General features: G+C 28.7%; 3 protein-coding genes across 4 annotated transcripts in view; 2 read left to right on the top strand and 1 right to left on the bottom strand.

The window, feature by feature from the left end:
* LOC107993768 (N-alpha-acetyltransferase 15, NatA auxiliary subunit) overlaps positions 1-3,792 on the top strand; it is a 46,626-nt gene extending 42,834 nt beyond the window's left edge. The window contains exons 9-11 of the mRNA XM_017050374.2: positions 565-758; positions 840-948; positions 1,191-3,792. Of these exons, the coding sequence (XP_016905863.1) occupies positions 565-758; positions 840-948; positions 1,191-1,708 (821 nt within the window). The 3' untranslated portion in view covers positions 1,709-3,792. The remainder of the gene's footprint in view (positions 1-564; positions 759-839; positions 949-1,190) is intronic.
* Positions 3,793-4,459: 667 nt separating this feature from the next.
* Positions 4,460-9,686, bottom strand: LOC107993770 (deoxycytidylate deaminase). 2 transcript variants are annotated; one of them, XM_017050375.3, is made up of 6 exons: positions 9,446-9,686; positions 6,326-9,219; positions 5,971-6,212; positions 5,672-5,885; positions 5,364-5,459; positions 4,460-5,272 (listed from the first exon to the last, which is right to left on the bottom strand). In XM_017050375.3, exons 2-5 carry the CDS (start codon positions 6,403-6,405, stop codon positions 5,384-5,386), a joined length of 612 nt encoding a protein of 203 aa, XP_016905864.1. In that variant the 5' UTR covers positions 6,406-9,219; positions 9,446-9,686; the 3' UTR covers positions 4,460-5,272; positions 5,364-5,383. The 2 variants fall into 2 exon arrangements, with proteins under 2 accessions (XP_016905864.1, XP_061932308.1); XM_062076324.1 differs by lacking the exons at positions 4,460-5,272; positions 5,364-5,459 and adding an exon at positions 5,504-5,558.
* A 639-nt stretch (positions 9,687-10,325) lies between these two features.
* Positions 10,326-15,031, top strand: part of LOC107993729 (growth arrest-specific protein 2-like) — a 33,660-nt gene continuing 28,954 nt past the window's right edge. Inside the window, exon 1 of the mRNA XM_017050317.3 lies at positions 10,326-10,467. The gene's annotated coding sequence lies outside the window, so the exon portion shown is untranslated. The remainder of the gene's footprint in view (positions 10,468-15,031) is intronic.

Consider the following 15,031-nt stretch of genomic DNA (forward strand, 5'->3'; position numbering starts at 1 on the left):
ACCTTGCTCAATGCAGCGCGCGTGCGCGCAAGCCCAAGTCGGTAAAAGTTTCGTGCCTGTCGAAATCGCTTTGAGGACAGTTCTCGTGTTTATTATTGCTACAATTACGATGATATTACGGTGCTTGAAAATTCAGGACAACGCGGAATTCATGCTGGTTAAAGCGCAATTTACTTGCGCTCGGTGGAAAACGGCGGTTTGTTAATTCGTTAACCCTTTCTGGAATTGAAATTTGTTGTTCTCCCTGTTTTTGTTCATATCACGAACGATATTCTGTAGAAATTTACAAATCCTAAAAAAAAATGGCATTAGTAAATTTACTTAATAAAAAAGTGAGAAAAAGAATTTTTATATTTTGGATTTGTAAATGTAGATGTACATGATGCATTTTAATTTTGAACAAAAAAAATAAAATTTGTGATGAAGGTAGAGTGAAGGTAAAGTGAAATTGGAATTTGTAGATTTTAAAATATTAATTTAGTTTCTTATACCATGCACGTATTTCTTTTTTTCTTTTTTTATTGTGATTATGATTAATATTCCGTTTTTTATTTTCGTTTATAGAAAATTTAGCGCCATCAGAATTAAAAAAATTGAGAAACAAGCAGAGGAAACAACGTAGAAAGGCTGAATTGGAAAGACAACAGGCTGCTCAAGCTCAAGAAAAAAGAGAACAGCACAATAAATCACGGCAACAGACCGATCCTGATTTAGAACAACCTACGCTAGATGAACTTATACCGGAGAAACTGGAAAGGGTTAGTAGATGTATTAATCTAAATTAAATTAATTGTTCGAAATAATACCGAATTTGATTCAAACTAAATGATTATTTTTAGATCGAGGATCCGTTAGAGCAGGCAATCAAATTTTTACAACCATTGCAAGATTTGGCATCGAATAGAATAGAGACGCATCTTATGGCATTTGAAATATACATTCGTAAAGGTACGTAAATCTTCGAATAATTATTTTGTTTTGCGAAGAAAAGGAGGTTATTTTTAATAAGAGTCACTTAAAATAATTTGCTACTTATTACATTATTTATAATAATCGAAAACAGTGTAATATTTAATATATTAACAATTACTTTTAAGTAGTTAATAATGATTTTAAAATATAATGCTATAAATTTAATTACTATTAACTAATTTTTAATGCAATTTTTAATAATCAAATGCTTCTTGCAGGTCGTACGTTGTTAATGTTAAGGTCGATAAAACGTGCACACGGTCTAGATCCTAATAATCCAGATCTTCATACATGTTTGGTACGTTTCATGTTATACATTAACCGTTCACCGTTGGAAGGGCCTGTAGGTGAAGTAGTGAAACGGCAAACATCAGGAATTTATTCAGCTTCAACAGCTACTCAATTGAATGCTGAATTCCTAAAAAAGAATCGAAACTCACTGCCGCATCTACTTCAGGGTGCAAGGATGTTATATGTCCTGGATCCCTCTGCTCAAATAAAAGCTCTCTCACTTATCACAAACATTGATGGTCTCGAAAGTGTAACACTCCAGAATTGTACAAAAGTATTGGAGTCATTATGCAACGGTGACTTTGGTCATTGCGATTCAACGATCACTGATTTTATGGTGAAATGTCATAAATATTTCCCATACGCGACCGCTTTTCGACCGCCAGAAACAAAAGTGACCGTAACAATCAAACATCAAGAAAAAGAGAATTCCATCAAGAACTGATCCAGGCACGCGCTATCCAGCGTTACTGAATCGTTATGTAGTTAGACGACGAGGCAAGTGAAGGAGAAATATGCTAAAATATGTTTCGATCTACGTTGAAGAAACAAAAGAAAAAAAAAAGAAAAGAAAGAACGAAATTAACGTTAAATAAAAAAAAAAAAAAAAACGAACTTGAACGATGAACATATATAGTGAAAGAAGAAACGAAATTGGCGGATTTAATATTAATAATTATTAAACATGTATTATACACGAACTGTTCCTGGAACGTTTCATGTAGTGTGAACAGTGCTGGATAAACAGTCTTTAATAATAAATTATAACATGATGGGACATGAGAGACAAACGCCTCTGAAGGTCCCGAATTTTAGGTGAACGAAGAAAAGAATGGCTTTAGCTAAATATTAATTAACAATTGGTACAGAACGAATTAAATGAACGTTCTATTCGACAGAACGTTCACGTTAAGAAGGATTGACAAAGTGTGAAAATGTTTAGTGCACGGATGGGATTGGGGCAGGGTGGTGAGGAATGGGGTGGAGTACAGTGTGTAAAATATATGACGTGCGTAAACTAACACATTGGTACAAAATACAAGACTTGTATACATTCATATGCGCGCTCTATGAATATTTCTACTTGATGTTAAGGTGTACTATTTTCAGCGATGTCTACATGAAATACTCTACTATGTAGAGTTTGAAAACTAGACGATCATCGAGCACCGATAATTGTACCACATATGTTCGACGCTACTTTTTGAGAATAGACTTTGTTCCAAGTCACGTAATTTGTCTGGTTCACTTAATTCGTAAAAACTGGTTCAAATTTGTCAAGTGAACAAATACAATCTATCGTTTTCCTTCTAGAAATATCATTTTATTCCTATGTTTAAAACCAGGGTAATAATCTACGTTTGGATTGGAGCCCTGATATTCCATCGAGAGAACAGTCAATATGGAAGTAATGTCCATTTGCGAAAGTCTCTGTACGAAACTTATTATAAGAACGATAAAAGTGCGTATTGTATACGCAAATTACCAAAGTATATGATAAATTGAAAAATAAGTGTCAATAGCAAAACAAACAAACAGAATAAAAAAACATATATCTGTATGTGATCAGATACACAGAAATTTTAATAAAAGATAATGTTTAAATTTACAGGTATAAATCGAATGATGTTATGATTGCCTTGTTTATTTTTCAAAATGCCAATATATACTTATAAGTTGTGAGTTTCCTTGAATGAAAAAGAAAAAAGTTCAACAAAATGCAGATATTACAAACTAGTGATAATGTTTGTATATATTTCAACTATTACGTTAACAATATATATATAAATATACATACCACACTTCCTATTTTATTTAAGTCATAGAATATAATTTTGCGATTAGTTAATATAATAATATGGCAGTGTTGAAAGCTCACTGAATATCATCTTAATGGTAATCATAAAAATAAGATATTTGCATCAAGCGGTATTCATAGTAATATATATTTAATATTTCAATTTGCTCCTAAAACATGCCGAATAAAATTTCACTACGTGCAAAATTAATCGATGGAATAATCTTCTATCAAAATATAATGAACATGATTATATTGTTTAAATTCATACCTTCTGTAAATGCATGGAATGTTTCTCAGGGCTACGTAAATAATATCGTAACATAAGCGATAATGTAGATGTTTTATTCATTCACTTTGCCATTAGTCATTTAATTATTGTACAATGCAAATAAAATATATGATTACTATACTAGTCTATCGATATACGAAATGTAAACAATTTACATTAGAAAAAATAATGCACATTATCATACATCACTCACATTACAACTTTTGACCATGCATCTACCGAAGCGTTTTTATCTTTTAATACTATTTCTTTTTTAAATATATTATTTACATTTTACGCTTAAATTCATGCATAATTACTAAATTTTGGAAAGATAATGTGTATATATATATATTAGTTGCTCCAATCTTTACCGGAGGTTGTTACCTCGATATAAAAATTTCTATTTCGCTCGTAAAACTAATTATCAAATCTTTAAGAAATAAATAATGTTGATTAAGGATGGTATATCAATCTTTAAAAGATTTCAGTTCAAATTTGCCTTTAAGTCCTTGATTTAATCAAACGAGCAAATAATAAGTGCATGGATACCTCAACTCACATCCTCTTCCATCTCCTCATGTAAATGAATTCATCATATAGATTTTATATAAAGTTTATAACATATATATTTAAATTACCTTTTAAGATGACCTATTATACTAATTAAAAGGATTTGAAAATCGAGCAAATTAATAATAATATATAAATTGCGATTACTTATTGTTTTAATCATTGTATTACTAATATATACTGCCATTTGCAATAAGCTATTACAGTAAACTTCCGTATAACGCGGTTGTATAAATCTGCGTTATAGGAAATCGTACTGTACGAGAATTTTTCTCGTATAATACGAATAATATAAAGTAACATATTTGGAATAATTATTGTCATATTAATCTTTATATTCTTTTTATTTTCTCTTTTATCAAATAGTTTTTAAAAATAAATAATATATATATATATATATGCTGATTAAAAAAAGATAAAACATGTACATATCGCATTGTACGAGGAATCGTTATATGAAAATAGTAATCGTAATATTTTTGTATTATGGCAACTCGCATTATACGGAAATCTACTATTATATTTTCTGCAATTGCTATTTATACATTGAGTAATATGCGAAAGAAGCTCAAATAATATATTCCTAAAAGATAATACATATAATGTCAAATATGTTTTTTATAAATATTAATATTTTTGTCTCTTTATAAAATTTCTATACATTTTCACAATATTAATTAAATATTTTTCTATATGATGAATTCAATCACACCATGTATAATTTCTTTATGTAACTTTACTCCATAGTTGTGACTACAAACGTAAGTGAAATAATATTTTAAAGACAAAAACATGGATATGTATAGTATGTACATAAACGTATTATCATTATCATATATGTCAAAACTCTATGTTCAATTTCTGTTTGTTGTTATATTAATAACGAGTCAACATGAAAATATTATATCAGACATCAACAATCGCCCTTCCTTCAGTTGTTTTGTAAAGAATATTGAGATATCATTTTATCATTTCAAAGAAATGATAGATACTTGTTACATGTTTTTATCATGCCATACTTTATCGTATCACTGTTTACACTTGTACAGTATATTGTTTGCAATATAGTTGCAGATAATATTATCTTGATAACACTGCATAGTATCTTTGTATTATTGCTAAAGTTCTTTCACTTTCTGTACATTGTTTTATTTATTTTCCATAATATTATATAATTAATGTTAAAGGTAAAAATAGACTTGTAAAAATTTAAAATAAGTAGAGATATTCTTACTTTCCATCTGTACCTAATTCAATTTTATTTGTAAATATTGGTAACCATAATTTTTCAGTAAAAATGAATATTCAGTAAAATTATAAGCCATGTTTGTGTTACCAAACAATTAATATTGTTTACAATTTTAAACCTGCAAAATGTCATGAAAAAAATAAAATAAAACATGAATACATATATAAAAAAAATTTTTCATTACAGACTTTGTCATTATTATTACTTACATTATTTTTGTGAAAATTTATTAATTATTTTCATCATTATCACTATCTATTTCAGTGAAATCAATTATTATCTGTTTGTTTTTTGGAGAATATTGGCTTAAAAAAGAAAATTTATATTGTTAGTAAATTTAAAGATGCATAATAGAAAATATTTGTTAAATATTGTCAAAAATTAAAAATTTTAATTTTAGGAATCTAAAAAAAATAAATTATTTTAAGTACCAATAAATTCTTATATGGTTTCTTATATTTTTGACATTTATACAACTTTAATAAAAATAAATATGTAATCCAAATAACTAAAATACCTGTATGTAATACCTGCTGCATCAAACATTTTTTTTGCAGCAATAGTTTTTTTCTTTGTTGCATGTTTATCAGAAACATATTTAACTAATTTTATTCCAGATTGTATTATTACTTTAGCACATTCATTACATGGAAAAAGTGCAACATAAATGGTACAATTTTTAACACTGCTACAATTCTTATTTAAAATAGCATTAACTTCAGCATGACATACTGCAAATTTCATATTATCATTATCATACAGCATTAAATAATATAGATATATATAATAATAAATTACAAAGTGTTATCACGATACCATATAAAGATTTATTTTTTAATGAATCATTAGAATTTTTGCACCAAGAAAATTCATCGTCACTACAACCTTTAGGCATTCCATTATATCCAATACCTACAATTTGTTTGTCTTCATTCACAATACAAGCACCAACCTGAGTACGAGGATCTTTGCTACGTTTTGCACTTAAAAAAGCTATAGCCATAAAATAATCTTCCCAATCTATATAGTTTTCTCTTTTATTATTATCTTTATTTATACTATGGAGATATGAAACTTATGTTATAATGTTATGATAATGTTATGACATTATAATGATTAAATATTATTTAATTTAAATTATTAAATGTTAAAATACTTTAAATATTCTTACCATTTAGAACTGATTTCTGAATTATTATCATTTAATGCCATTTTTATAAATTTGTTATCGATATGACGTAAATATGACATGAATAAAAAAGTTAAATTTAATATAAAAAATTTAGATTTTTATTTAAAAACTTAAAATAAAATTTATAACTTTAGTTTCAATAACACGTGTGCGAATTTTTCTAACCTTAATAAATTATTACAAAAAATAATTAAATTTAAAAAAGATAAAATTATAAAAATGATTATTAAAAATTATGATATTTTTATAATTCCGTGATATATTAAATTTATTTTATACATAAATTTTATATATTTAATAAAATTAGTAAGTACGCGCCAAAAATATAAACAAGGAAAACAAATAATGGAGAAAGATAAAGATAAGCTAAAAATTAGAAAATTAGTGCCATCTAGAGTACTGTAAATGAAATAATATAAACAAGGAGGAGGAATAATAAAGAAGCAAAATAAAATAAAAGATAAAATAAGAATTTACTATCAATGCCATCTTTTTTTAAAAAAAATGATTAATCTTTGTCTCATAAAAATATTTAAAAAATAGCACTGATTCTTAATTCTTACTTTGTCTTATCTTGTTTTTGATGCTCGCAAGATGGCATTGTCAATCAATTCTGATCCTATTTCTATCCTTTTCATACTATTTACTCTCTTTATCTCTATATATATTTCATTCGCGACACTCTAGAGATGGCACTGATTTCCTAATTTTTACCTAATTTTTATTCTTTTTTTGCTATTTGTTTTTTTTATCTTCTTAAAAGAGAATTCTGATTAACTTTATCATTTTTGCATATTTTTTGTTAATTTCAATAGAATATATTTAATCAAATTTTTATTTATTATATATTATTTATCATAATTATTCATATTAATTATAAATATTCATTTTATTCGATTCATATTATATTATAATATATTAATATAATATAATATATTATATTAATTACGTTAAAGTCATTTCTATTAGAATAATTTTTGTAATCCGTAATTATTATGCAAGTAATTTTTATAGATTATATTTTTGTCCCAATTTTTTTTTAAAAATTCGGAATAGATATTTTTTAATCCAAGATTTTAAATAATCAAATATTGTATCTATCAAATATTTTTTTTTGCATTGAAATGAAACATTTAAAAAAATATACATCATTGATTGATTTTTAAAATTACATGAAATATGACATGTGATATGATTCTGTTTATCTAAAGTCTACAATTAAATAAAATTATGTATTGGATAAATTTCTGTTAGAAATTTAACAATTTTACATTTTAAATGAACATATATGTAATTTATATATATCTCATATATATATACATATATATATATAAACTCTATAAAAAGTATTGAAGACAAGTTATTATGTAATAGATAGTAATACGTTATAAATATCAAAATAGAACAGTCATATTATAATATAATTTAAATTTTGAATAAAAAAAAATAAATAAAACTAACTTATCAAGATTACAATGAAATTGATCTCAAGAATAACATGTCGAAAATATCTATTCTGAAATATGATCAATAAATGTAATAATCGGTGCACGGAAGAGCTTAGGACAAACTTCTTAAACATGGCAATAATGGTTCCTGGTACCAATAAATCATTCAATTTTAAATCCATTATTATAAAAATCTTTTGTCGTTCATAATTCATTATAAAAAAGAAATATATAGATATATCGTAATATTTTAATTTTTCTGTAGAATCATATTTATATATTATTTTACATAGGAATTTGATTCAAGATATTATATTTCTTTGAATAATATTATCATAAAAAGCTAAACAAATAAAATATAGATAATAGACAAGCGAGTTACACGCAAAATTGGTAAAGACGTCGATATTTCGTGACATATTTCGTGATTCTTTCGGTGGTTAAACTGAATTTGCGAGATAAAAATAATATTTCTCATCATGAAATTGTCATTATAAAACATGATATAAATTTATCGAAATTTATTGATAATTTCTCTTATTAAATTACGATTATTAAATTACGATTTAATTTGTTTAATAACATAAGAAATACAAATTTTCTTCAATTGATCTATAAATGATTTTTTTCATTACAATATTATATTACATATATGTGTAAAATTTATTCAAAAAGATATTTGTTTCTGTAATTTAATAAAATTTTAATTATCATATTTTAGATCAAAGACTTATTTCTATGTATAAATAAAGATTTATCGTCGATAATAAATGATAAACGAGCTAAACCGCTCGAAACCCTAAGCTGAAAGCTTTTTTAAACGCTTGCTACACAAATGAGTATACTTGGGCGCGGCACTGTAGACACGTTTTTCAACCCCCAAGTATACTTAGCACTCTCTGTAAAAAGGGCTAATAATTCGTGGATTAAGGCACCCTTTGCGTAATCAGGATGTTACGATTAATTTTTATATTAAATGAAATTACATATATACAACTTTTAAATTATAATTTTAAATTTCGATATTTTCCATTTCAAAGAGAATAATCTTTTTTGACGATAAGTTGTCATATCGAGTGATATACATTTAAATCTAAATTTCAATGAGAAAAATTTACATATTAAAATATTCTAACTGTATCCTATATCTGGCAATGAAAGTATTGTTTTCATTGCACGCTTATTCTAGTCTCGAACACGCCATAATATTTTACGATACATCTGTGCGAGTAAGAGTACAGCTGCTGAATGAAAAGAGGTTTCTTCCGCCAAGTAACGTGGCTAATAAAATAATTCGTAGGATTGTGGCGTTATTCCTCGGGGAACCAACGCGCCCTCGGAATTATCTTCACGCACAGTGCATTATCGTTTAATTGTAACTCCCCACATCCCTGCTGCGAGTATTGCATTTCCCTCATCCGTTCACTTCATAAAAAAATTAATAAACCATTACATAAAATTCAATCAACTAGATTAATTCTTCGTAAACGTTGGAAAGCGATTAAAAAAATTTCTAACAATTTTATTTATATTATACATTTACCGATGATCTTCATTATTTTCGAAAAAAAAAATTGAAAATTCTCATCGTGCAATATCCGTGCATCGTAAATAGATGCAATAGACGAATACGAAAAATCGAATTTCTCACCGCTACGAAGCGCAACGATAAACGCCGTGGACGATGCCGAAAATTGGTCCAGGGAGGAGGACACGAAGGATGGTATTCCTGGCCGGTAGAGAACGGCGAGTATTGATTAAGGGGTTCGCCGGGAGGTATCCTCGTAGTCGAGGGGATTTGCTCTGTGAATGTGGGGTTGAATGGAGGGGATTGTCGTGGGGGGTTGAAGAACGCCGACACAGGCCGAGGGTGGTGTTTGCCCCATGTACTTGTTCTGGGGATTGCACGCAGTGGGTGCGTGTGCCGCGCATGCGTGCCGCGTCTCTGCTCTTGCACGCATGCACATTTTTGCGTGTATTTACAGTGTACGGTTGCCGAGCCGGTATACCCATTGGTGATTTGCACGTGGCGTTCCCGGTGATTGACGAACAAAAGAGAAGAGAATCGGGTTGTGAAAACTACGAAAGTAAAAAAAAAAAGAAAAAAGAAAGAATACGATTCGAAGAAAGATAACCTCCCTCGCAACGTATGTAATCTTTCAAGATCTTCGTAATGTGAACTCACGTGAGAAAGATTCTTCGTCTCTGTTCAATTTATAGTTCGTAACGAGAGTGATCTTTGTTAAAATCGCGTCTCGTGTGGCGTTTAGTGTATTATACGCCAGTATACGAAGTATATACAATAGTGGTCGTCAGTTCGGAGTGGCCGACTGGAGAAACAGCAACGGGAGGCTCGTCCGTCTCGATAACACCTCCTTCTCGCTCTCTTTTTTTTTTCACATCCGTTCGTCTTGCTTTCTCGCGGTGTGGCTTCCCTCCCTCTCTTTCTCTCAGCCAGCAGCAACAGAACCGGCACTGGCACCGAAGGGCTGCAGTTGCGATCGGATGATCGACGAGTACGCGTCTGTTGTGCGCATCGTTGTGTGTTCGCCCGGAATGTCAGGTGTCTTTTCGATTCTCATTATCGCCTATCCTAGATGAATCGAAGCAATAGCGAGGCTGAAGCTTTGGATCAAAAAACGAAAGTGAGCAATGTTCACGAAGATTCGTGAGGTAAGGCAATTTTTTATGAATTGTATATGTACACAGTGATTAGCATATGTCGGTCGATTCGGTAGACGCGAACGATGCGTGACGAGATTAGTTTACGTTTATTTCTGAGAAAATAATTAGAGAGAGAAAAGTAGCTGATAAAATGTTATATCATTATTGATTATTTGATTGATTATCTTAATTTTGTTATGTGTAATTGTGATTAAAATGAAATTAACATTTCATCGCGAATCTGAAAATGTTCTCTTTCGACCGTTGGAATCGTTGTCATATACGAGATGTAACACGAATCGCGAGATTCTCGATTCTTTCCGACTCGATCGATATTTGTGTCTGAGTCGTAAATAATTAATCGATTAATGATTAATCGATTAATAACATATTTTATGTCGTGAAAGTGCAATAATAAGCAACAACAAGAATTATTTTATTGATAATTACTCTTTTTATTTGCGTGATAAAATTTTTAAAATTGAATGCAATTGAGACGAATTACGAAGAGTTACCAACTGAACGGGATTAATGAAAAATCGTACGTATATATAATAGATTATCCATATATTTCAATTGACACGACAAGTATCTTTCTTTATGCTTGTATTAGCTTGTTTATTTTAACTGTTTGACGATGATTGTAATGAACAGAAGTAGTAGTCTCGTCTCCACGTGTTTATCTGTTGTTTGAATTGAAGTCTTACGAACACTTTATTAACACTTATTGTTGGCAAGTATTTACCTCTTTAAATGTGAAAATTACGCATTGATTGGTATTAATTATCATCACTTCGTCGCTTATTATATGTTTTGATACGATCTGCCAACTTTAAATACATAGGTTATATTGAATTAAAAAAAAGTTTAAAAAAAAGAAAAGATAAATTATTCAAACTTCAGGCTTTAATTTTTTAAGTATTTTGATTCTATATAATCTGAATGCTTTGTTTACATTCGAATTAACATTCGAAATTTGTATAAATACAATATCTATTTCTATCCTTTTTCACAAGGAAAAAGAAGTCATACCTACCGAATACAATATTTACATTTTTATCCTTAATGTGCTTTCTTCATTATATTTTCAATAATTCCATACGAATTATAAAAATAAAACGAATATTCGACTCAATTATTACATTTCTTTATCGAATTTCTTTATAAAAATTTTCAAAGGTCGGATAAAAAGATTCCTCGCGACACAAATGTAGGATCAGGTTATAATTCGAAGGTAACATCCATGCCGGTTCCCACAGCGGGGCGATCAGCTTTCCTTCGACCGTGAACACGCCGCGCCGTGGCGCGGCAAGATTGTGAAAAGACGACAGTTGAGAATATGGAGATACAAAGCTTAAACTGCGTTTATTTGTATGTGTCGTGCAACATAAAGTCATTAAAGAATTTCTAAGGCATCGGACAACGGCCTGCCTTCGTGAACTTCATTACACGCGATTGTACGGTACATGATGTAACAAGAATTCACATATATTTTGTCTCCTGTAATTAAATGTTTACACCTAACCTTCATTTGTCTCTTATGTCAATTGGACGTAACATGTTTAATATCGTGATCAATGATTGTTATTTCACACTAGATTTTCTCAAAAATGACACATTAAATGATTTTTTTTTCAATTATATTTAATTTTGTTTGTAAAATAGTATCTAGTTGCCAATCACGAAACTCTGTAGAAAAATCCGTATAATTGAAATTTATTATGAAATTGAAAATATATTTTAATCTAAGTTTTCGAAAAAAAATTTTTTTATTAGTTAATTGATTAAATTTCGTTTTTAAGATTTTCCATGATGCTTCTACTAATTACTATGGTTATTTTCTTATAGCGGATTTAATTTGCTTACGAGAATGTAATTGCAGTTGATTACGGTTTCTTATTTTAAAGTATGAAACAGATATTAATTAATAAGTGATGTATATTAAAAACGAAAAATAAAATGCTTGATAGCAAAATAATTGCGTAAGCATAATAAAATAAAATAGAACTTGAAATACATAAATATTAATACATGTATTATTATGTAATGTTACGAAATTACATGATGTGAATAATTGATTTTTAATGATTAAGAGGTCAGTTCTTATATTTAATGTTAAAATATGCAAAAAAGCAGTAATAGGATTAAGAAAATGATTTAAAATTATTAGATCAGATCAGGCAATGTCAATATTTACACGATAGTAAACGAATAAGAGATACAATCGTATTTGTTTCTCTTATAATTACCAGAAAAAATTGAAAGAAAAATAATCATTTATTATGATAATCATCGATATAATTATATCAAAAAAAATAAAATAAAATAAAATTAGAAAGCTTGACAATAAAAAGGAATTAAAAATAATTCGAAACTATCATTATGATGAAAACAATTCGTTATAGCAAATTTTTTTTTATATTTCTAATCATCTCATTACTTTTTTCTCCGCATCTTTCGAAAGCTATTCAATAGTTGCATTGCATATGCATACAATTGTTGTTTTCGATGATTCAGAGAAGTTATATTTTCATCAGCGTGTATAACTAAACACATGATCTGTTGAAATCGGTATTCTCAGAATTGATGTAATTACTCAATAGAAGGCTTTCGATTAATCGATTGCATAATATTTTCTCTGAAATCGTCGACTTTGCCATATAAGCACGAATCTACATATCTAAATTGGAAACTAGACCGATGAAAGAAATTTTCTCTTTTTTCTTCTCTCCTTTTCGTGATTTTTTTTTCATCAGGTTTGAAATACTATTTAAATTACTTAAGATTTTAGGGGTAAAACGTGTATTTACAACGAAAGTACCGTCTATAGGATTAACGAAGTCACGACTTCGAATCTACACGTTCCAGGAATGCCTACTGCATACAAAGCACTGCAAATAATAATAAACAGGTTTACAGTGAAAATCGATAAAGCATTCGATTGTTGGGAATACACTCAGTCAGTCTGTATTTAACGAAACGATAGATAAGAATTATCTTCGAAACTTAAATGTCTTTTAAATTAGATTTATTATTTTAAAAGAAAAAAAATTCTACTTATCCACATTATTTTCTTGGATTGTCCTCTTTGTTCATCGGATGATTTAATTAGATTTGAATGTCTTCATCTTTTAATAAAATCTTTTAATACGATAATATTTAATACGATATACATTTGAAAAAAAAAATTGAAAAAAGTTAGAAAAATAAAAATTTATTTATAAATTGAAGAATAGAGTATAAAATAAATAAAGATATTGTATTGATATGGAGATCTCAAATATATACTAATGAACAAATCTCTTTAAGTCAATCTATGAATCATATGGTTCGTATTTAATTGACCTTTCTTTCTTTCTTCAATTTATAATTGTATTTAATCTTTATACTTTAACAATATGAAAAAAATATCGTAAAATTATATCGAATATAATTAATAATATATAATTTTTTGCATTAATTATCAATCAAGTTCTGTAAGAAACAAAGATCATTAAAACACACGAATTTTCGTAAGACAATCTTTAATTTTGCATCTCGCAAGAATATCTCGTGCACCAGCTCTCTGATTAGTAGAACGTTCTGTAGCACACGTAAGTAACTTACCTACACACGTTTGTAATCGTCACGCTCCAAAACTGTTACTCATTACTTCCATCTTATTACCGCTAACGGAGCATTACCGCACTTTAGAGTTATATGTATCTCTTTAAATCCTCTCTAACTTCGACCAGTTATGTATATATTTCTGTATTAAAAAAAAAATCTTAAATTTATCGAATCATCTTCAAAATGATGATTTATTTCTATTATGTCAACGTTCATCTTTTAATACACCGCAAGAAAATCTATTAAGTAGGGATTAATGGAACTTTAGTCGCAATCGAGAGGGTTAAAAGCTTTTAATCAACGGGTCGGTCACGTTGTTGTGAACTTTAATTTTCTCTCGTCTGTTTTCTTCGACCTTTGCCAGACCCTTTCTCGTTCGATGGACTTTAAAGGGTGTTACTCGCATTACATTATTTCGAATGCTCATCAAATAGACAAAAATTATTCTAATACACGATAATTAATGATTGACAATATTTTTTTTTAGTAATTTTCGAACAATCAATTAATTAAGAAGTTAAATTCGTCCAATCCATCAAAATCCATAATTAGTTTCCAATTTTTCACAAATCGAATCATATTAACTAAATAGAAATGATCAATCATTATCTTCTACGTAGTAAATGTTTTAATCGAATTAATATCTCTTAATTTATACGCATTGTATCAAGTCAACGTCGAAATATCTTCGTTTTTTTTTTTCGTCATTGTACAGGAACGATCTGAATAATTCTAGGCGTCAAACGGCGACCACGATGCCTCAAACCACGCAGAAACGTATGGCCTCGTGGAACGGATTGGACAGGCACGCTCTGTTTATGCGATTTAATTAGGCCCCTAGTGCCGCTTCCAATCGTAATCTGGAATTCCTTCGATCTCTTTTCTCACTGACTGACATTGAAATAAAAAGTGCGGCGTGTACGTGTTCTGGAGCGTCACCGGCTTACTTATACCGGCTTTCTAC

This window comes from Apis cerana, linkage group LG6 (genome assembly GCF_029169275.1).
Source record: "Apis cerana isolate GH-2021 linkage group LG6, AcerK_1.0, whole genome shotgun sequence".
Classification (NCBI taxonomy): domain Eukaryota; kingdom Metazoa; phylum Arthropoda; class Insecta; order Hymenoptera; family Apidae; genus Apis; species Apis cerana.